Source organism: Myodes glareolus, chromosome 1 (genome assembly GCF_982192425.1).
Source record: "Myodes glareolus chromosome 1, mMyoGla1.1, whole genome shotgun sequence".
NCBI classification, from domain to species: domain Eukaryota; kingdom Metazoa; phylum Chordata; class Mammalia; order Rodentia; family Cricetidae; genus Myodes; species Myodes glareolus.
In genome coordinates this window covers 4,637,958-4,660,240 of record NC_142026.1, presented here as the reverse complement: position 1 = coordinate 4,660,240, position 22,283 = coordinate 4,637,958, and the positions used below count along the sequence as shown (strand labels likewise).

General features: G+C 39.3%; 1 protein-coding gene across 6 annotated transcripts in view; it reads right to left on the bottom strand.

Moving 5' to 3' along the window:
* Positions 1 to 22,283, bottom strand: part of Pard3b (par-3 family cell polarity regulator beta) — a 974,006-nt gene that overhangs the window by 610,274 nt on the left and 341,449 nt on the right. For all 6 annotated transcript variants that reach the window (XM_048458971.3, XM_048458969.3, XM_048458967.3 and 3 more), the window contains one exon: positions 1,291 to 1,462. In XM_048458971.3, the coding sequence (XP_048314928.3) occupies positions 1,291 to 1,462 (172 nt within the window). The remainder of the gene's footprint in view (positions 1 to 1,290; positions 1,463 to 22,283) is intronic.

Sequence of the window (22,283 nt, the reverse complement as noted above, 5' to 3'; positions counted from 1 at the left end):
GATATTTACAGATGTTTTTCAGAAAATCGAGACAAAATGGGGTTATTTTGTTTGCTCAGATATATAATATATTTAACAGTAAGTTTATTTTATTTTATTTTTGAGAAAGCATTTCACTATATAGCTTTGGCTGCCCTGGAACTCACTATGTTGATCAGACTGGCCTCAATCTCACAGACATCTGTCTGTCTCTGACTCCTAAGTCCAGGGATAAAGGCATGTACTACCATGGTGGGCAGTAGTACTATGTATGCATTATGTATAATTTTACAATTTAAATATTTCCATTGAATTAGCATGTGTTTTGTACTCATGATGCATTCCAAGATATACCTGTGGAAGTAAGCAGATGTCTAAATCACTTGGTTGTCTCCTCCCACCTGTGGGTCTCAGGAATTGACAGACAGCAACTGTATCAGCCTAACCTTCTCATCAGCCAAGCTGTCATGATGTTAAGTGCATGTTCTTCTTTAAGAAAAAAGCAGATTCCATTTGAGAAGTGGGAACTCTGTTTGTCCTTCTGCCTGAGAATTGAATCTAATTAAGTTCTAGGCAGTACAAGGAGAAGTCCCATAATGTGTTCACAATAGACTCAAATAACATTGACTTTATAACCCATTAACACTAACACATTAGTAGATTGTCAAAAATGACATGCTATTAAACTGACCTAAACTAAGGGAAGAAATATCAGCAAAAACAGACAGGTGCTTGACAGAAACTTTAGAAGAATGTTTACATTCACTCCCTACACCTTCAAAACAAATATTAAGAAAAGGAATTCTAATCAAAACCACCAGGTAAACTGTTCTTATTTTTTAATAAATCAGAGCCAATTTCAAATTCCAAAACTAACTCCCCAACTGCTTCCTCCTCCACTGTCTAAGATATATAAAGGAAGAAAAATAGGACACCTACGAGAGAAAGGGAACCTTATTTCTAGTGTGGATTCCTTGGTAACCCTTATCTTTTTCCAAACAACGAACTTTACAAAAACAGTGATGTTTCTAGGATACAGGTATACCTCATCACTTACAGCCCGATTCCCACTGTGATTCTTCAAGGGCATGCAATTGGGAGTCACTTTGAATTCAAGATAAAAACTCCATCTCCTTACCTGAGCTCCAGCAGCAGCGGAGAGGCATAGAAAAATAACTTAGAGGACAAACCATATGTCTTTAGAAAGAACGGTATTAACAGGACAGACTTCACAGAGAAGGAAATTAGAATGCTGATGCAATTTGCAACCAAGTGGACAGTCGGACAGTGTCATCAGCAAATTCCACCTACCTAACTTCAGAGCAGAAGGGGTTACGACAATTTCCCCACCGATTGGTTTAAATGCAGCCAGTTGAGCAGCCACTTCTGTCTCGAAAGCGTCTGGGCTCTCCCGATCCACAGGGTTTCCACTGGGGCACTCAATCTTCTGGAGTGGCTCTTGTTCGTCAAACACAGCAATGAGCTGCAAACGAGGCCAACAACACTAATTACTTTGTAGGACATGCTTATCACAGGGACACTGTGTCTAGCTGATTGTGATCTTTACTTGGTCTTAAAGCTAATGTCGCCTTAAAAAAAATCTTAAATCTCATCATGCCAAGATGCTTAAATCTTCAATAATATAATCCGTGCAAGCACAGGAGGAGAACATGATGAGGAGTTTGTTCCTGTCTGTCTATTCCGGGAAATAGTCAGTTTGGGCCAGCTCTCATTAAAGGAACGAAATGGTGGCCTCTTGCACTCTCTCCTCATGAATCTGCCTAATCAAGTGTCTATCAATCTCAGTGTGTGTCTGTCCTGTGAAGGATTGAACTTACATCCTCACATATGGTAGGCAAGTGTTCTGCCACCGAACTATACATGGACTCTCAATTATATTTTTTTCTAATATGCCTAAAAGTTATCTACTCTAGGGTGCAAAATGAAAGTTCAGTATACAAAAAATGAACAAGATTATAGAACTGTACATTCAGTTCATAAAGGAGTATAGCATTTCCTTATGTCATGTATTTCTAGAAACATTCTAAATCTATACATACTTGAAAACATAATGTTAGTAGCTACAAAGTATATGTATTCATCATGTATACACACGTGTCCATTTTTATACATGACTTTTATATCATTTTTCTTCATCATGGATTTTATGGACATTAAATATACTCATTTAATGTATTTGCATATCTTTAATATAAAAACTGAAATATTACTTTCCAGTCATTTTTCATAAAAAATTGACATGTTCTACTAATCACATGATGTCAAAGCACTGTAGGACAATGAAGGCAGACCTACTGTGTGACTGCAGTTTTGGCTGAACTAGGAGGCTGACTCCAATAAGGAATTTCAAATCTTCCTCATTTGGCTAAGGTAAACAAGGCCAAATGTGAATTCAGGAAGCAGCTCATGGAAGCTGCTGCCAATCCAGAGAAATACAGTGTAAATAATTTTGAATACTGCTAGTAACACTATGGATATTTTTCATTCATTAATAAAGCAACTTTACTTATGATTAAGTAATATCCAGAAGGGTAGTCAAGTCCCATTCATAAAGGAACCTTGTTGGCAATAGTACTAATAATACAAACGCAGGGGTACCCAATCAAAACACTATAAATTCCAACATAGTCTTTCAAAAGAAATGAACACAATTATGGATATGTAAATTGGCTATTCAAAAATAATTTTCATAATTGACTACTCATTTCCAGTATGGAGACTTCTTTAATTGGAAAATCCAACAATCCATTCACCACTGAAAGACATGCTTACTCCCAAGGCATTATTTTTAATTCTTGAAATTGAGCACATGCATTTTCTATCTTTAATTGCTGGCACTGGTGAACTGACTTGAGATAAGACTTAAACAGATTAATAATGAAAGATTATTCTACTATAAAAATAACCAGTAAAACTAGATCCTTCTAATCATCTGGCTAGAATGAAAGGTTTTACACTTTCAATCTTGACATAGAAAATAAAATCAATTTTAAAATGTGGTTGAATTATTTTCTTCATTACTTCTATGCCGTAATTATAATAATTATGATTTCAACTTTGCATATTGTGAATTCACATATATTCTGGATATTCCTTCTGATATACCCATAAACTAGGCAGTGGCACTTTGAATTGGCACTGTGAACAGTTTTACATAGAAGAGGGATCTTAATTTTCTTACTTACTTAATGCTTAACTCTCAGTGGCATATGCACTTTAAATATTGGAGAAGAAGAGAGAAAAATTAACATCAGTCAGAAATATAAAATCTTAAAATTGATAATTCATAAGCTAAATGACTAGATATATTTATTCTATGAAAACTTTCCTATTGTCTATACATTGACCCCATAAAGCCTTGCAGAACTGCTGTGACAATATTAGGCCTACACATCTATTGGGGAAACACAGTTGTTAGGGGATTCTGTTCCTCACATTACAGACCAAATGAGGTCTGATGACAGAATCAATTGTTTCCTTCAATTTTCAATTCAGAATTTGAGCACACACTATTTCCTCAAAATTAAAACTATAGAAAGAGATGATACACTCTAGAATAGTTCTAGTTTGAGCATGAGGATATTATATTTTAAAAAAGTGAATTCCATTATTTGTAGATAAAGTGTTATATGGCTGTTTTGTAGATGATAATAATAGGACCTGGACGATTCCCACATGAAATAACCTCTTCAGTTAATTAATGGTGTGCTCTGCCGCCCAGTCGCACGGTTTACAGGATTTATCACAGCAGAGCCTCATCTGGATTAGTGGATGAACAAAGTCTACTCCTGGAAAGAGCAGACTCCGGTCCTGACTCTCACCAGCCCTGTAGACTGGCTGATGAGCTCATCTACCAGCTGCTCTCCATCTCAAGCGTCACCATGTACACAGACTCACACGTGCTTCCAGACTGGTAAGTTATTTCAGTCAAATTCTGGACATCCTCGTTATCTGAATTACTTGCGTCATCAACATGACTAGGTACCAGAGTGCCAAGGAAACCTGTTCCAGAGGTACAGTGATAAACACTAACTACCATGCTGTTCTCTCAACAGGAGACAGGCTGGTTTCACAGCTCCTAGCACATGGGAGAGGCTCTCTGCTTTTTTCCCTTAAATAGTTCACAATTGCTACTTCCCAGAAAGGCAAGGAGGGCATGAAGGAAAGAAATACATTTATACTTTTTACACTAAAAATTTCCCATTGGTACTTTAGAGGCTACTCTAACCCAAAGTGTGCAAATGCACTGGGAGATATCTGAGTTGCTGTCTTCCCTCTGCTCAGTTGGTCTGCTGGAATGCCTTCTGCTTGCCTTCTGTGGTGCCACTATTCTCATGTTACCAAGTGCAGTCCTGACATTTCCAAACTCCCAGAAACCCACAGGATCTGTTCACATGGCTCGATTACAACCTAAGCTTCTGTCCTCACATATTTCTGTACTTAGCCATCTAATTTCCAGAGACACTTAGGAAGGTCAGTAAACAGAAAGGCTACTGATTTTCTATCCGACAAAAATAAAAGTCTTCTCTGGACCCATTTATGAGAAGGAGAAAAATGCCATTTCTCTGTAAGGCAAACCTCGAGGACTCTGAACAGGCTCTCACTCATTGAGTCTGCTCCTGTCAAGGTAAAGGTCAAAAAGCATCTCCCAGTGGCTGAGGCTAATGCCATCCCTCTCCTTGATTTTAGGATGCCATCATCCTGGGGGCATTCTCCTCATGTCCCCTCCAGAACACAACACTAGCTAGTGTTCCCTTCAACTCTCTAGCTCTTCAACAGCAAATCCCTTCACTTATTCCTCTTTATTGCCTGGTCTCTGAAAATGCTAAGGGACCTGTGTCGATATTGGTTATGACCATGATTGGCTACAAGTACAGGAAAATAAATTCTACATCTATCAGGCTTTCGACAGAGCTCCCGGATCATGTGCTTAACTGGCCATTCTCTCCAAAACTGTACAACAGATCTTTCAAAATTCTTTCTACACTCCTTTATATTGAAATTAAAGGCAATGGACCAGGCCAAAAGCTGTGCATTGATTTTTTTTTCACCTTTATCCCACTCATACAGCCACACATGTTCAATTTCTCAACAAATCTGAAAATTTCACCAGGTTTTGACTGGTTCTCACCACCTTTGCCAACACAATTTGGATCTAGTTCACAGGTGGTTACCACAGCAACCTTCTTGTTGGTCTGTTTCTACCTAGACATCTTCATTTCAGTGGACTACTCAACTCAGCATTAACGATCATCTCGAAAAAATTGGAGATGATCCTGTCCTATGCTCATGTGCCTGAAACACCTTCTCCCCTCACATAGAGGAAATCCCACACTCTTGCTATGGCTTCTGAGATTACAGGGTCTGTTTCACTTCTGACCACATGTCTGAAGTGCTTTCTCTCTTGCCCCCAGGCCTCTATGCAGTTAGATTATTACTATGTACCTAGCCCAGTGGCTGTTCCAGACTACTTACTGACACAGTGACCCACTGCATCTCAGGAACCTTACTGTGAAGATTCAGCATCTCTACCCAACGTCAGGCTTGTGATGGCCATGCGACATTTCCGCATCCCTCCCACCCCCAACTGTCAGCACCTCCTGATGTTACTCATCTCTCTCATTTCTTGACTGCCCATCCTCACTTTCTCAGAGCTGAAATTTCAAGAGGACTGTGGAATTTTTCTGTTTTGGATGGTTTTACCTCCAAACCATCCAACAGTAATATAGAGTTAGAACAGTAAATATAACATAAACATGAATAGAAAGATGTGAAGGATAAGGTAAAATATATGCTAAAATTTAGCATATCCACTTTTAAATAGATATATATATATATATTCAAATTCAAAATTTAAAAATATTTCAAATTTCTTAAACAATGTGGGGAAGCACATGTGTGCACATGTGCAATGTGGCTTTTGAGGAGACCAAAGCACAGCTCTGCAGAATTAGTTCTCTCCTTGCATCTTTTACATAGTTTCTATGGACTTAACAGACCAACAACTTTGCGAGGCACACTCCTTTTACACACTAACCCACCTTGCAGCCCCTTAAAAATATTTTAAACAAACGTGTGTGCATTCTCCTAGTTCTTGTCTTATGTATCAATATATCCATTGAGGGAAGTGAGGAAAGAGTGTGCAGAACGGAGAGTGAGGCAGGCAGCATTCGCAGCTTGGTCCTAGGTACTCAGTTGAGCACTTTGTTTTAAGATACTGCTCCATGTGGAGGCATGCAGTATATACTCAAAGTAGCTTAAGAACAAATGTGAACAAATCTGGGCAAGCAAAGGCACAGGCCTTAATTGCATGGCATCATCTCAAAATAAAAGGCCAGCTTTGTTCTATGAAATCATGGACTCAAACCCTCTGTGCTGCCTTCGTCAAAGTGCTGTTTGCTGAATGGTTGCTCCATCCTCTTCTCCGGCACCCACTTCTGCACAGGAAGCTTATTTGCAGGCACATAGGTGTATTAGTCAGCTATACAAATAAAACATTGACTGCTGATGATAGAGGAATTTATTTTAATATAATTCTTTGAAATGCATATACTGTTATCCTTTATTAAGGATGAAACAATTTTGCTTACTAATGAGATATAACTTGTTTATTTTTACATCAAGAACTGAACCTTAGCTGAATGTTTGATATTGTTGAATGAATACCATCTTCAATATTTTTCAGATTTGACTGATAGCTTGATCTGATACTTAAATGCTATTGAATGATAATAATAAAATAGTCAATTTTCCTTTTCCTCCCACAACTAAATCATTGTGGTTTTAGAAAAGCAGAAAACTTTGTATATACAGTAAGAGCACTGCCATCTATAATAAACAAATCCTGGGATGTGGACAAGGTGCTTTCAGTCAGATCTCTCCTTTGGATGCCATGTGGAATACATGGCAGGCTCAGAACAAAGGCTGTGGGGGCACCACAAAGGATTACACATGCAGGTACTGCACGCAACAGTCTGGAATCAGTGTGTTTGCTTTTGATTTAATTTTTGGTCACTGTATGTTGGAAACCCTTCTATTATCCCAATTTATGTGGCCTCTCACATTTAGAGGACCTCATAGAGAGTCACAAGACACAGTTTTGGAAGCAGCAGTATGTTCTATTACTTCTGTTCCACTGTTTGAAGAGCCAGGTATAGTATACTTCTCCAGAGCATAGTATATTTTAAATGAAAGTCATGAGAACACCAGAAAATGAAAACCTTGCTATGCAATGCAAACTTTTGTTCTTAAGCTGGATTTCAATTACTATTACTGATTATTGTTCCAAATGTAATGATTAGGAATTAGCTTTAGGAAGTACAGTGTTCTTTTCCCAAAGTCATCTAAAATGAATATCTGAGAGTTTTGAATAAAACAGTGAGATCTTAGCGTGGAGAATATTTTCACCTTCTACTTATCTTGTACTTTGTGAAGATTAATAGAATGGATAAGTCAACAACTGTAAACACAAAGACTCAAATGAAAGACAATAATTTGTACACCTTATGATACACCCCTAATAATAGATCTGATTCGAAAGGTCCATGTGTGCACTCTAACTCCAGCACCATCCTCTCCTGGGTTCAGGTCTGCTTTTATATTTGATTCCAAAGGCTAGGATGACCAATTGGATACTGATCAACCAGTAAGGTATGTGTGCTTCTGCTGAGGAGACGATACTAACTGCCTTGGCAATATTCCCAGTGTATCTAATACTTAGCACGGCATCTGAGACACAATGGAGGCTACATTTAATTTTCTATCCTAACAGAGATCATTCCCTGCACTGCAGACTAAGTCCCACTTGACTTGTTTATCTGTATCCTGCATTCGCTTTGTTGTTTCTCTTTAATCTCTTCATCACACAGTTGACAGAGGAACACAGGCACTACCAAGATCAAACACATCAAATGGGCAATTTCAGTTCGTCCTTTTATTCTTCCTTTTCATCACACAAGAACATACAACCCTTAGAGGTGCACTGGTGCTCCTCCACCCAGCCCCGCATGGTTTGGGCCACTGCTTCCATGTGGCTGTAACTCCAAGAGCTTTGCCAATGTCTGTAACTTCTAAGTTGACAAGTAAATATTTTAAAAATAAATGCCACCAAGTGCATTCACTGCAGAGTCCCTCAATATTCATTGTGTGGTTTATTCTCTTGTCAACCTGTAGCATTCTGTCACTTTTATAGTCTGCATTTTTATAATCTGATGTTATTATCCTTAGCCTGTGTATAGAATAAAAAGGAGTCAGCCAAATGCTCACAAAGCATAATAAACTGTACATATAAAGGCATTTTATTAGTAATTGCACAGAGAAACACGTGATACCATTTTAATACATGTCGAATGGACTAATTAACTAATATGAAGAAAGTCTCATTTCCCCCATTGAGATTCTTTGGGTTAAGCTATTGAACTTAGCAAACTGCCATTTTTACTGTTTTCTACATATTCCATGTTTCCAACAATTGTACATAAAATTAGAAGACAAAGAACACAGTCTGACAACACAAGTTTGGAATAATTTATTTCAAATCTTAATGCACACAATTAAGTCTAAGCAAGACTGTGAAATTTACAAGTGGAGGAAGCACAGTGTGGCCTGTGAGTTGTGACTGAAGACAGCTGCAATCTCACTGAAATCCAGGCTACGCGACAACTGGCTACAAGCACAGATTTGATCCCACTTTAACAAAGGTTTCACAGTAGGTTCTTCTGCATAGAATCTTGACATCTAAAACCACTACATCCTGTCTGAAAAACTAGCAGGTAGGTCCCGTTAGCATCTTCATCAGACACTAGCATCGAACTCAGTATCCTCAGAAGAACTCAATGACTTCATTCTCAGGAATGTCAATTTGCATTCAGTAAATGAGAGAAATCTATTTCGATTTCCCCCTCAAACTGAAAATTCATAACTGGGGCCCTTATAACTTTATAGTGTTAAGCTTAAAGTGAAAGAAAATAACAGGATTTCTTCAGCTCTGTTAAGAACTCTATTCATTGTTATCACATTTTAAAGCGGTTTTTTCTTAAACTTCCCATAACAAGAAATATGCCTATTAAAAAGCCATCTATATGAGAACCCCAAATACAATTACCTCCATTAATTATGTAGCAAGTTGCTAAGAAGCGAGGTGTATGATAAATATGTTAGACTGAATCATATTCTTCCTCTGAATCATTTGAATTAACATTTTAGTGTGGTATGTAACCACTTGACAAGTTTGAGCTAATCTTGAATCTGTTTTCACTGCATTTTTTAACTTCCTTCATGAAAACAGCTCACCATTATTAAACACATCCACACAGGGGAATCCTGGCTCCCAGGGAGGTCAACTGGCAACCACGAAATCTTAATCCAGGTGTAGCTTGGAGCACAGCTATGGAAAGAGTGTGGATGCAAAGGCAGGACACAAAACGAGCATTTCCAGGACAATACACATGTCAGAAAATGTAAAACTCAATGTATTTGCTTATATAGTAATAATATTTCTTCTGCTCCAGAATTGAATACATTAATAACACCAGAAATACAAGAAAATTGAAGATAAAGTACTTGGGTTTAAAAGGCTAAAAAATTCTCAAAGATGGTCCCAAGACACTGGGTGGCTTTACTTGCCATTTACCCAGTAGAGCACTGCAAAGTTCCTCAATTTTGTCCAATCTCAAGGGCTTTGAAGGTCTTCAGAAGGTGTGCATTATTAAAAATGAAGACATGAAATATGGTGCCATGTTGGAAAGGCACACACACACACACACACACACACACACACACACACACACACACACACAGTCATATGGCACTTCTCTTTATTATTTCTAACATACACACACATTTTACCCACATTTTGAAATATTCTACTATTTAAACAACTATATCAAAAATAGAAGAAGAAAATATTAATACATGGAAAAGCATCTTATAAAGTAGAAAGTGTCACAGGCATTCAGTAAGTTCAGCTGTCTTGTTTTAATTTTCCATAGTATTCTAGAATAGTATCCAGTTAACTTAACACTGCCTCAGAAACATACCTCTTGGAAACCTCTTTGCCAAGGTGGAACACAGTCCTCTAGGAAAAGGTGGAATTTCGGTCTGAGTTCTCTGAGTAGGGATCAGTCCATTACAATCAAACCAGGCACTGCTTCTGGCCTGGCCTTGATGGCTGTCAGCCTTCCATCCTAGCTTCAACATTTAAACATAATACTATGGCTATTGCAGAAGTGGTCTTTCTAGTATCAGATCAGGGTAAGATCTGAGTATGGTCACAGTTCAGCTTCAAATTTATGGTAGCCTCTTCAGAATTTCCCACTGAAGAGCCTTCTACAGACTCCCATGTGTTCCTGTAACACTATGTCCATGCCTCTATCCCCACCTGTCACACAGCAATTATTCATTTACCTGATTCTACCTAAACATAGATTATCAGCTTGAAAGCATGAATCTCACCACTAAAACAGAGTTAATGAACAGTTGAGAATTTAAAACAGAAGCAAAATCTATCAGGAAAATACAGGTTAGCACACAGAAACAACAATGAAAACCGAGTTCGGAATGTGAGCAGCAAAGGTGAGACCAGAGCCCAAAGCACACTAGAAGATGCCATTCTGCCAATGATATCATGGTTCCTACCACTGTAGCTCTTAGTGCCTTGTGGGCTCGAACTGCTCTGCATAGTTGGACGTTTAATATTCAGGAAATACACGGAGAGAGAGTGCAGCTGCCCCTTTCATGTGAGAGGATGGGAAGAAGCATAAGTGGACAGCATCCTCCGAACCCACGACAGTGCTTTGTGCTCAGGAGATGCCACACAAGCAGAGGAGCAAAGCCACCGTCACAAGGCTGTCTGCCTTTGTCTCTCTCATGCAGACATCAGTTCTGCCCGTTATGACTCTCCAACCAGTTGGGAATAGGAAAGGTCACCCTCACTACCATGTGGGCAGAACAGCCTCTGTCCATCCTTGAAGTTCACGATGAAATTGCATTTTACAATTTTCCATCTAAAATCTACTTAGTATACCATGATCCCAATTCTGTTTCCTGATAGATTACATTTATGTATTGGATTTTCTTCCAGAGCAAATCTTTAGAAATTGTAAAACTAATTTGTCCAGTCACACACGCAGTTTAGAAACAAACAACTGTGCAGTGTTCTCCGTGACATCCGACTGTTAGGAGACTCTGCTTTATTTCCCTAATGACTGCAATCCTCAGTGTATTGCTTAAGTTTTCGGATTAATGAGTAAGCAATCAAATGTGATTTTAAGTCATGAATATAACAAACATACTATTCATTTATTTTGACAAGTATTTTGATTTATGAGACTTGGCTACAAATACAGCAGCCAATTTTGTAAAAGGGAAAAGAAAGAAACCTCTGCTTTTAAGACAACCTAGCAGCTCTCAGATAATAAATCTTTACAAAGAATGAGAGGAAAACCAGAACCTTCGAAAGACAATAAAGTGATAGCTTGCTAGAAAAAAGAAACAATGAATTTTTACAGTGTCCTCCAACATATCTAAGAGATGCTTTCCATACACACTTGAGCTGTATAAATATCCTGCCCACCACAAGCAATATGCTGGCTAAAATAGGCCAGCGCTGGCCGGAGGCAGGTGCACTGGGCATACCTGTCCCTAGGTCTGTCATGCTTGTAACTGAGAACGCAAATTTTCACAGCTTCCTGTGTCCTTTAGGGGGCCCTATACTCCATGTCTGAGATTCCTCTAGACCAGACAAGACAGTGAACAGATCCCAAACATGGAAAGGGAAGAACTGAAAATGAGTTTCCTCGGATGGGTCGGTCAGGGAATGATTCTTTAGCATGGATATTTTAGCAAACTGGCCCAAGTACTGGCTGGCTGGCCTCATCACCAAGGACAGGTGCAGTGAGTGAGGGTCTACCCTCTCTCACACTTCATGACAGCAGGATCCTGACTAGGGAGAAGGAGACATGTCTCTTACATATTCCATTTGGACGCAGGCCTTCCTGTCATGAGTGACAAGCCTTTGAGGCTGATATTTAAAAATTTAACAGTGCAGTTGCAGGTAGGTTTAGCTGCTGAGCTGGTGACTGAGTGGAGCTAAAGTCTCCTCTAGCTTCTCATTGCTCACCATTCCTTTACTGGTGATGATACGCTAACCCTGCTGGGATGTTTGTTGACTTTGGCAACATCTAAACATCAAGATTTCTAATTATGATGTTGGGTGCATCAAAATCTCATGGAATGAGGCCACACTAATGGAGCTGCAGAGAACCAGGCTGGGACTCTGCCTCTTCCTCAGGACAGGCGGTTTGTCACCTCACAGGAGTGGTTCCACAGTAGGTCCCATCTGCACTCACACAATGGTGTTCTTTGAAAGGCAGTAAAAAATTGGAAACTCCTAAAATATATTCTGCAGGTATAGAAATTATGGTTCTGTTCTAAATCAAAAGCTGGGATACACTGTTTATATTTATGGCAAGTAGTGGAACAGTTCTGAAATTAGGCCTGGACCCCTAGAGTCAGGCTCCAGGGATCACGGGCAGTAATGAGTTTCTAAAGTCAGTCCTCACGGTAATATTTTCAGACCCAAAGGCCATTTTGGCAAAATTTGAACTTTGACACCTGTGACTTTTATAGTTTCTAAGCAAAAAGGAAAAATATAGAGGCAAGAATATACGAGGGCACAGTCTTTCGATTCCCTCTAAATTGTGGGAATTGGATATCTCTTAGTGCTGTAGAGGCAGTAAAAATAAAACAAACTCCACAATCACATTCAACTGGTCTCTCCTACATTTACTTTAGCTGCATACACACACACACACACACACACATGCATACACACACACACACACGCGCACACACACACACGCGCACACATACACATACATACATAAACACACACAAACATTCACAGACACACAGACAAAAAACACATATACATACATACATGTATAATAACATGGCATAATTCATAATTCATGCTGTATAAGTCATGATTTTTTTGATATTATCAATTAGAATTTTTTATGCATAATCCTTTCTAATTATAATCTGTCAAAAAGAACCCAGAATTTGTCACTGAATATTTTGTAATAGATTCAAGCATACCATAGATAATTTAGCTATTTTTCCAATCCTAGAAACACAAAAGTTCTGGCGGTAGCACCCCAGTACTGAGTGACATTAAGTGATACCATTTTTTAATCACTACATATTTTGAAGATGAAATTATATCTTCTTTAAAGTTAAATTATTTGATTACTAGATATATTAAAAATAACTATGAGCTATATTTATTTTTTGCAGTGAAATATCTGTTCATACCATGTATCCTTTCTCATTTTTCTTATTAACATGCCTATAAAATGTTTATTAAATTTCTTTTTATATTTGTGAATTTATGTTTCTTTCCTGATTTGCCTTTTAATTTTGTTTATGACAAAAATGTTTTCATTACAGGCATGGTATTCCATTCACTAAATATCCCCATTAAATCTTCAAAGGTCCCTTGTAAACAGGCAGTCACCTGGAACCAGTAATATTTTATGATGGCCAAGCACTAAAACAATGTCGGTTTCATTTAATTTACTACTTTGATAGTCTCTTAAGAGAGAGGAGGTGGGAAAGGGTTTGATTGATGGGCCTTTGGTTTTTAGATCATACATTCATATTCTAAACAAATACAGATGAATAAAGGGCATTACAAGGAAGACATGCACAGACAGAATCCTGATATTTCGATGATGACCTAACCAACTAAATGTAATTTTGTTAAGTTTAAATTTCATATAGCCAGTATAATCTCCAAAAATCAAAGCTGGCCACAAAATTCATTTTAAAAAGTCTTCAATTTTATCAAAAACCCGTTTTCATTAGTTATTTGTGTCTGCCGAAGTGGGGCATTGAATACCATTTAGCTTTCCTTCTTGAACACTTTCATACCTAGTGAAATACCTATATTGCTGCAGCTGTCCTGTGTGAACAAGTTCCAATACTTTGTATTACTAAGGATCCAAACTCTGTAAAAGGTCTGAGTATCGATCCTTTGTCCTTAACTCTCACCCAAGTCTTTTCATTGTGGAGCAGATGGAACTGGTCACAGGCACTGGGGTTGGAGCCACACTCCTCTATATTATGCAAATGCCTTGGTTCTAGGAACCAATTTGGTTGCCAGTTCATCCTATGCTCACATAAATTTCAAAGTGGATATTTATTTGATCTGCAACATGTATGTAACATGATGGTGCTTCTCCCCCCAATCATAAAACGTGAAATGTTCACTTATATAATCCATTAGATTGACAACCAATGCTTTGACTGTGAGTACACACAGTGAACTGAAAGTGTGCACACAGCATCATCATGAACTGACAATATGAACCTAACAGGAAGGTGTGTCAATGACTTTGAGAAAAAATAAAAGGAGAATTGAGTGGGATGTATTAACTGAAGTTTCATTTTTAAGTGCTGCGAAACAGAAGGGATTCACTTGGTTGAATAACAAGATTTTAGTTCCAGCAATAGAGACAATTTGTGGTAAAACACGTGACCGTCACATGCCAGATCATGGAATGCAGCATTAAGCCCAGGGATCAAGTGCTGAGGACATAACATCTGAGAACAAAGTATCAAAAATGTATAGAATCCATGTACAAATACTTTAAGAATTTGAAGTAGATCAAGCAGAGGATTAAGTGGAGTGTGAGGCTCCTGAGGGCACTGAAGCCGGCACGGCTGCACGGTGACCTCCCATGAGGCTGGTCCTGTAGTAAACATGGAGTGGCATGCTTTTCCATTTTCATAGTCCCCAAACAATCTTTCTTTGCAATTTGACTTTATTCATTAGTTCCCCAATTAGGAGAAAGCATTCTGGCTAATGCTTATGAAATATTCCATTGATGTGGTGGGGTTTGCATATCTATTTATAGCCTCAGTGAACTTCAGTGGAGTTAGAATCTTCAAATCAAACAAATCCAGAGCAGAGAAAAGAGAGTACAGAGAAATGTGCTGTTCTGAGGCCTGGTAATGGGGTTTATAGAAAGGCATTCAACGTAATCACCCTCTAAGACCTCTTTACAAACCTCTCCAGTATCATTTGCATGTCTAGATAATATCCACTCACTGAAAACACTGCCCCATATTAGAATACAGTTTAAATCAGAGGGAAAAGCTGGGGTGTTTTGTTTCAAAGTTAAATGCAAAGGAGAACCTCCAGGAAAGGTCCTCACAAGTTGTCCAAACTCAAATTCTGCATCACATGAGAACAGATTCACTCCTTAATATTGCCACTTTCCTCCCTCCATCCTCCCTCCTTGGCATCTACCAGTACCCTTTCCGAGGCCCTCTGGTTGTGGGGAATCAGACCACAGAGCAGGAGGAGCCAGGGCAAATCTTAAGTCCCATCACTCTTTAATTGTGAGAAAGTGACTCAGCATCTCTGGGCTTCTGTTTCCTCGTGTACTCAGTGAGGAGAAAGGCAGCAGCTAACACGGGTCTTCATTCACATATACTTCTGTCAGATGGTGCTACCCTTCAAATTAGCCCTGCCCCCACCAGGAGATATTCACACCAGTTTCTCTAAAATGGGAGGGGTGGGTTGAGGAATAAGATAGTTCACATAGCCAGCAGATGATAAAGCCAGGAGTAGGAGCCATGAATCACATTCAGCAACTTATTATTTTGTGCCAAAATCAAGGACCGTTATACTACATGATATGTGGCCACTAGAGTCATCCCTTTAATATTAGCTATCATTATAATTGGTTATCATCATCTTCTACGTCATCAGCTTTACTGATCAATATCCTCTTCAACTTTTAGGACCCAATTTTAGAGTTTTCCTAGACAATATATTGTTATATGCCACATTCTTGGGGTGACTTCTACTGCGGACTTAGTCATGGCAGGTTCAAATGGTCCAGCGTAAGGGTGTGAGAATTAGAAATATTAGGTAGGAGGAACAGAGATCAGAAAGAAACACAGAGACTAGGGTAGTACCTAGGGAACTCAGCGGATCCTGAATGCTGAAATTCGAGTTCTGAGTCCTGAGTTTGCCCATGTTTAATTTTCCATACACTTTTGTACCTCAATACAAAAGGGGGAAGAAGGCAAAAGACTGCTTTAGAATGACACAAAGGACAACCAGAACAGTCACTTGTTTCAACTTGAGACATCAAGTCATTAATTCCTGAGAAAACCATTTTATGTCTGACCTATGTATGACTCTACCACTACTTAGTCATTCTGAAGGCAGTCACTCCCTAGGCAATACCTCCTTTTTTTTTTTTTTTTAAAGGAGCAGAAATATGCTTGAATTTTCTGTCCTCTGGTCAGGGTGAAACAGATCTACCTTTATGGTCCATCTTAATGTTCAAAACACCAAGTAGTCACACCCTAGGACAGGATATCGTGTTTTGTACCTATTCCTGTTGTCAACAACTTTGAAAGAACAAAAATAAGCTCAAATTCTCTGACCTGCAGACAAAGTTCAATAGGCTCACATTTTGGTTCCCTACAATACATAGATTCCAAAGAGTGCTTCATAGAATGCTTTTAATAAATGAATTTACCCATGTTCTAGTTAAAAACATACAAATTCAACTTTAAAAAGAAACTCAGCATAGTATTTGACAGACATCTTAACCAATGATAGATGTGACTTGCAAAGCTCACACAGAGTATAAATTTTAAAAAGTGTATTCATTTTCTGCGATAGCCTATGCATAAATTTATTAAACATGGAGAATTATAATGTTATTCATAAGTATGCCTCTGGATAGAGTAGCAAGCACCACATGGAAGAAAGGAAGACAATCACAGATGTTGACTTCACAGCACAAGAAAGGGAATTAGAAACTAATCAGACATGATGTCCCTCTTTCATTTTAAACCTGCTCTTGGGATGTCGATATTGAGATTAGGAGAGATAATTTCCATTTCCATAGAAACACAACATAGTCAGCTAATGAGAATACAGCTCCAAATATAACCTGTGTCCAATCACATTATTTCACAAGAGCATCTCTGCAGTGGTGGAAGGGGGCTGCCCACCACTCTGGAGTATCCCGTCCCGCACGGTTACGGTCAGAAAAGCTGCACCACGTTCTCAGAAGTGGCTAGAGGCTTTTACCATTAATTGGTTTGAGAGAGTCTCCAACCTGTGATTTATGTTGTTTTCATAGGCAAAAAGATAGACTTGGAAAAGTTCCTATAAGGTAATGGAAAAATACCAGGATCAGTTAAGGATATTTTCTTCCCAAATCCTTGAAGTCAATGAAAATGGCTTCATAGGATGATTCACTAAAAGAAAAAAATATTTTTATTGGCCCAAAATTTACAATTTCTCTAAACTGCTGGGACAAGGAGATTTTGAGAGAAGGCACCCTGAGGTGCATGTCTAACACTGGACTTGGAAAACCCCATGGCAAACATTGGAGTACTGCAGAAGGTTCTGAGACCAGTCTGCCCTACCCCTTCCCTCCTCTTCATTCCTCCACCAGAGCTCCTCCCTCTCCTCCTTCCCATATCCAGACCTGGTTAATCTCTGTATAGGTGTGTGTGGGGGGTTATTTTAAATGTGTTCCTTAACAGTGGACTTTTGGTCAAAGGTGAACCCATTAATCTAGTCAAATCCAAATGGAAGTCTGTAGTAAGCACATGATGAAAAATGCAAATTATTCTCAATTAATGTAGCTAAACCTGACAAACTAGAACCTAACATCAGACGACTCCGATAGTCTTGCTTCCAACTGAAAGGGGAAACATCATTTACTTGTAGCTGCCAAATACTATGTTCTCATTAATTTAATAAGCAGACACCATTTTCTCTGGCTGTGAAAATTTATGTTGGTCTTTGGACAAGTTCAGCTGCCTTTTTAAATCTAGTGGTCTGTGACCATCTCAGGCTTTAGACAAAGGGAGAACGACTCTTTAAATCCTCAGAGACTGTCTTTTAAATTATAGTTTGAAGACTTCAGGACTATATGAAAGGCCTTTGAACAAGAAAAACCAACATACATGCTTGACAAGGTATCCTACTGCACAACAGGAAGCATTCCACAATTCTTCAGAAGCACATACACATCAGGTGCTGGCTCCAAACCTTCTGCAAGAGCCTTGCTTCTTAATTCCGAGGAGGTAAGCTCATATTACAGTTTGAAGCACATTGGAGTGCAAAGTAACTTTTGATAAAAAAGTATGACTGATACTTATCCTGATATTCACAAAACAATAGACCTGTTCATGATGTCATCAGAGGAAGGCACATTATGTCATTTCTAAGAGTAACAAATTGGCTTTTAGGGTTCATATTAGGTGTACTTCAGAAAAGGTAACATTTCGGAACCTCTTGAACTGAACAGGCAAATAAAAATGCCCATAGACATTAAAAGATTGGGGGCTGGGAAGTGAATTTCCAGAATTATGTGTGAGCTAATAATAAAATCAAATAAGGGGAAGGTTCCACATGCATGCATGTTTCCCAAGATGGCTACAGACCTAGCTCAACATAAAGATGCAAATTTGCTTTGAACATTATAGAATTTTCTTCATAATTTTTGTAGTCTTTTGAGTATGGGTAGTACCTGACCATGAACCTTGCAGAAAACCCCATTTTATAATGTCAAAAGGTTGGGCACACCTTGCTCTCTTAATCCAGGGCTCAGGTTGACAGCTTTAACAGTGTAAAACTCCTTTACGTATCATTGAGCAGACTCAGAGTCCTCCCATGCTCCACAGCTCTCACCAGGTGCCATTCAACTTCCTTCATTCGACACACACACTTCACTTTGCAGACTTGCCATGCTACTAACATGATCTAACTTGAGACTCCTTCTCTGTGCCAAACCAGAATATATCCAGCCATTTCCATTCTACCACAAACAAAATGTGGTTTCCAAATGAGACCCCACAATTAGAAAGAAGACTATATAATTTTTTTCATAGATCTCTAAATTTATTTCTTTTTTTTCCTTATTTATTTATTTAAAAAATTTCCACTTCCTCCCCTCCTCCCAATACCCTCCTACTCCCCCCACTCCCTCTTCTCCTCCCTTACCATTCCCAAGAGCAATCAGGGTTTCCTGCCCTGTGGGAAATCCAAGTTCCTCCCCACTCCCTCCAGGTCCAGGAAGGTGAGCATCCAAACAGGCCAGGATCCCAGAAAGCCAGTCCATGTAGACAAAACAAGACCCAGTGCCATTGTCAATGGCTTCTCAGTCAGCCCCCATGTCAGCCACATTCAGAGAATCCAGTTTGATCACATGCTCGTTCAGTCCAAGTCCAGCTGGCCTTGGTGAGCTTTCATTTGATCAGTCCCCTGTATCAGTGGGTGAATGCACCCTTCGCGGTCCTGACTTCCTTTTTCATGTTCTCCTTCCTTCTGCTCTTCATTTGGACCTTGGGGGCTCAGTCCAGTGCTCCAATGTGGGTCTCCAGATTATTGTTCCCTGGGAAGCAGAGGAGAGGGTGCCTGAACTGGCCTTGGCCCATAACCATACTGACGAATATTTTGCATGTCACCACAGAACCTTCATATGGCGAAGGATGGAGATAGAGACAGAGACACATATTGGAAAACTGGACTTAACTCCCTAGTTCCAAATGAGAAGCAGAGGGAGGGAAATTGTGAGCAAGGAAAGCAGAATCAGAGGGAACCTTCATCCGACGATCGATGGAGATAGAGACGAAGACTATATTATTTAATACTATACAAATGTAAAAGAGAAACAGAATTCCTTCCTTAATCAACAGTTTGGTGGCCATTGATTCTAGGATGAGTTGCCTCATGTATCAACTTGAATAGATTACATAGTACCCACTTAATAAAGTGTCCTGTTATTGAATATGTTTGTGAAGTGCTTTAAGGTTAATACTTGAATCAGAAGACTGGGTAAAACAATAGCTGGCACTCTTCTAAGCTACTGAAGGACTAAATGGAATGAGAAATCAGATTCAGAGAGAACAATTCTCCTCCATAGTTATGAGACAGATCATTCATGTTTTGCACACTTTTGCCTCAGAGGAAACAACTCTTCAGGTTTCAGACCTTCTGGCTGTGGGGCTGGAATCCATACTATGTGCTGCCCTCACCTAAGGCATTCAGCTTTGTGCTGGAGCCACACACTGACTATTCCCTGCTTCTAGCATCTTAGATAAATATCTTGGGATCTCTTAGCCTCCAAATTGTGTAAACCAATCTCTTTTTATCTATTTGTCTGCCTATCTATATATCCATCTATCTATTAATCATCTCTATCACAAATGTATGTGCATGTACATACATAAACATCCTCTTGCTTATTCCATTTCTTTATAGAACTATGATTAATACATGAATAATAACAACATAATTCAGAGTTCAGTCAACTAGAATTTTAGAAGATCCTCATATGTAGAAACAAAAGAAGCTAATTAAATGTTCCTTAAAAATCATGTACAGTTTGTAAGTTTATCAAATATGGTATTTCCAGAATAGAGATGGTTAATACAAAAATGCAAAAAATTAAAACTTCTCAGATACTAAGAAAGAAAGCAGAGCTATATAAAGTTGGGCAGACATAAAACTAGGCACTGCATGATAGCAGGCATTCCAACCTTGAGTGCTCCTCAGTGAGTGGGAATGGTCAAGTGTCTTTATAAGTTCTCAGTGAAAATGTGTGTGAAATGCTACAATCTCTACATCCAGGAAACATTTCTTTGGTGCACAAAATATGCCAAGCCTTGCGTTACCACTGAACACATGGGGTTCCATTACACGGACCTTTCAATTGAGGAAAAGCAGGAAGAGATGAGCACAAAGGTGCCTCCAGACGGAATGGCAGGGGATAAGACTGGAGTGGGCAAGGGCCCAAGGCTGCAGGGAGTCACATGACTTATCCTATACTTGCCTTTGGGGTCGCTATCAAACAAGACAGGACGGAAAATGACAACTCAGCTGATCCTCAGTGAGCATGATTTCACAAGACAGCAAACAGTTCTGGAAAGCCCTTCGAGACAGGAAAACAAAGCAGAACAGCATGCACACATAGGGAAGGAGAGCAAACTGCAAACTCAATTTGTGCAATGTCAACCAGCTGTTTGGTTGCATTAGAATACAGGCTCCTGGAGGTTGTATGGAAATGAAATAGAACTCAGCCTGAGAGGAGAGAGAAAGTAGAGCCTCATGGGCTTCCTGGCTCCTGAGTCTGTTTCATTTTTGGACCAGGTTCTGTGACATAATACATATGAATGTTTGTTAGACCTTTGGTAATAAGAACAACTCTCCAAAGAAAGTTACACATTTTTATTTCTTTTTCAGATTAAATTTAAGTGTAAGACATTTTATTAAGATGCTCTCCTGTGTCCAGCATTCCTCCCCACCCTACCCCAGTGGACCTGGTCAAAAGACACAAATGCCTATTTTGGGCACTTGATGCTTGAGTTTTCTGACATGGCCAGTTCATGAAGGCTTTCCCTCACCATCCTACATTCTGAGCTAATGGAAGCATCGTCCCACACACACTACGGGAATATGGAGACTGTGGAGCAGGGGAGATAAAAAGATGTTCACAGCTGCAACTGAGTGATGCCAGATACTACAACATTATCTTGGGAGAGCTAGATTTCCAAAGTAATGCTTCTATACTTAAAATTTAGAAAGCCTTAGGCCATTTTTAGTTTTAAAAAGTACTGAGTGTCAAATTAGAATTTCCTGAGCAGAAACAAAACCATGACTGACTAGGTGATAGAGTATCGGGCAGGAGTTGCCTTGGTTGTTCCACGAAAACACCAAGCAAGAGCCAAGGACTTCCCTCAAACAGTACGATGGGGCTGTGCCAAGGAGGTTGATGTGGTGGGGTAGCTCACACTACCATGTACAGATAGCCAGGAATGCTGTCCATGGGTGCCTTATGAATTGCCTGACACTGAGGCATCCGTCTCCTTCCATTCTCAGGTGGCCTGGAAGAAGTCCCTGGAGACGTCTCTCCTTGCACAAAAAGCTCTGCTCCGCTTCCATGGGACCCCTCTCACACACAGCCTCACACAAGATCATGGGAAACAGCCCTCTTCTTGCACTTCCTTCTAAAGCTGGTTTTTAAAAGTTCTGTGGCTTGGTTGCTGTTGCTTCGTTTGACTGTGGTCTGCAGTTTCTTTCATGCCTTCGGTTAGGCTCAGACCAGCTGCTCTTACCTCACTGTCTAATTTCCTTCTTGTCTTGTAAACCTGCACATAATCACTTCTTTACTCAATCTTCTCTAGGCTTTAAGAGATTGAATGTGTGGCTCCTGTCCCCCTTTGCAGAGTTTCACACTGCA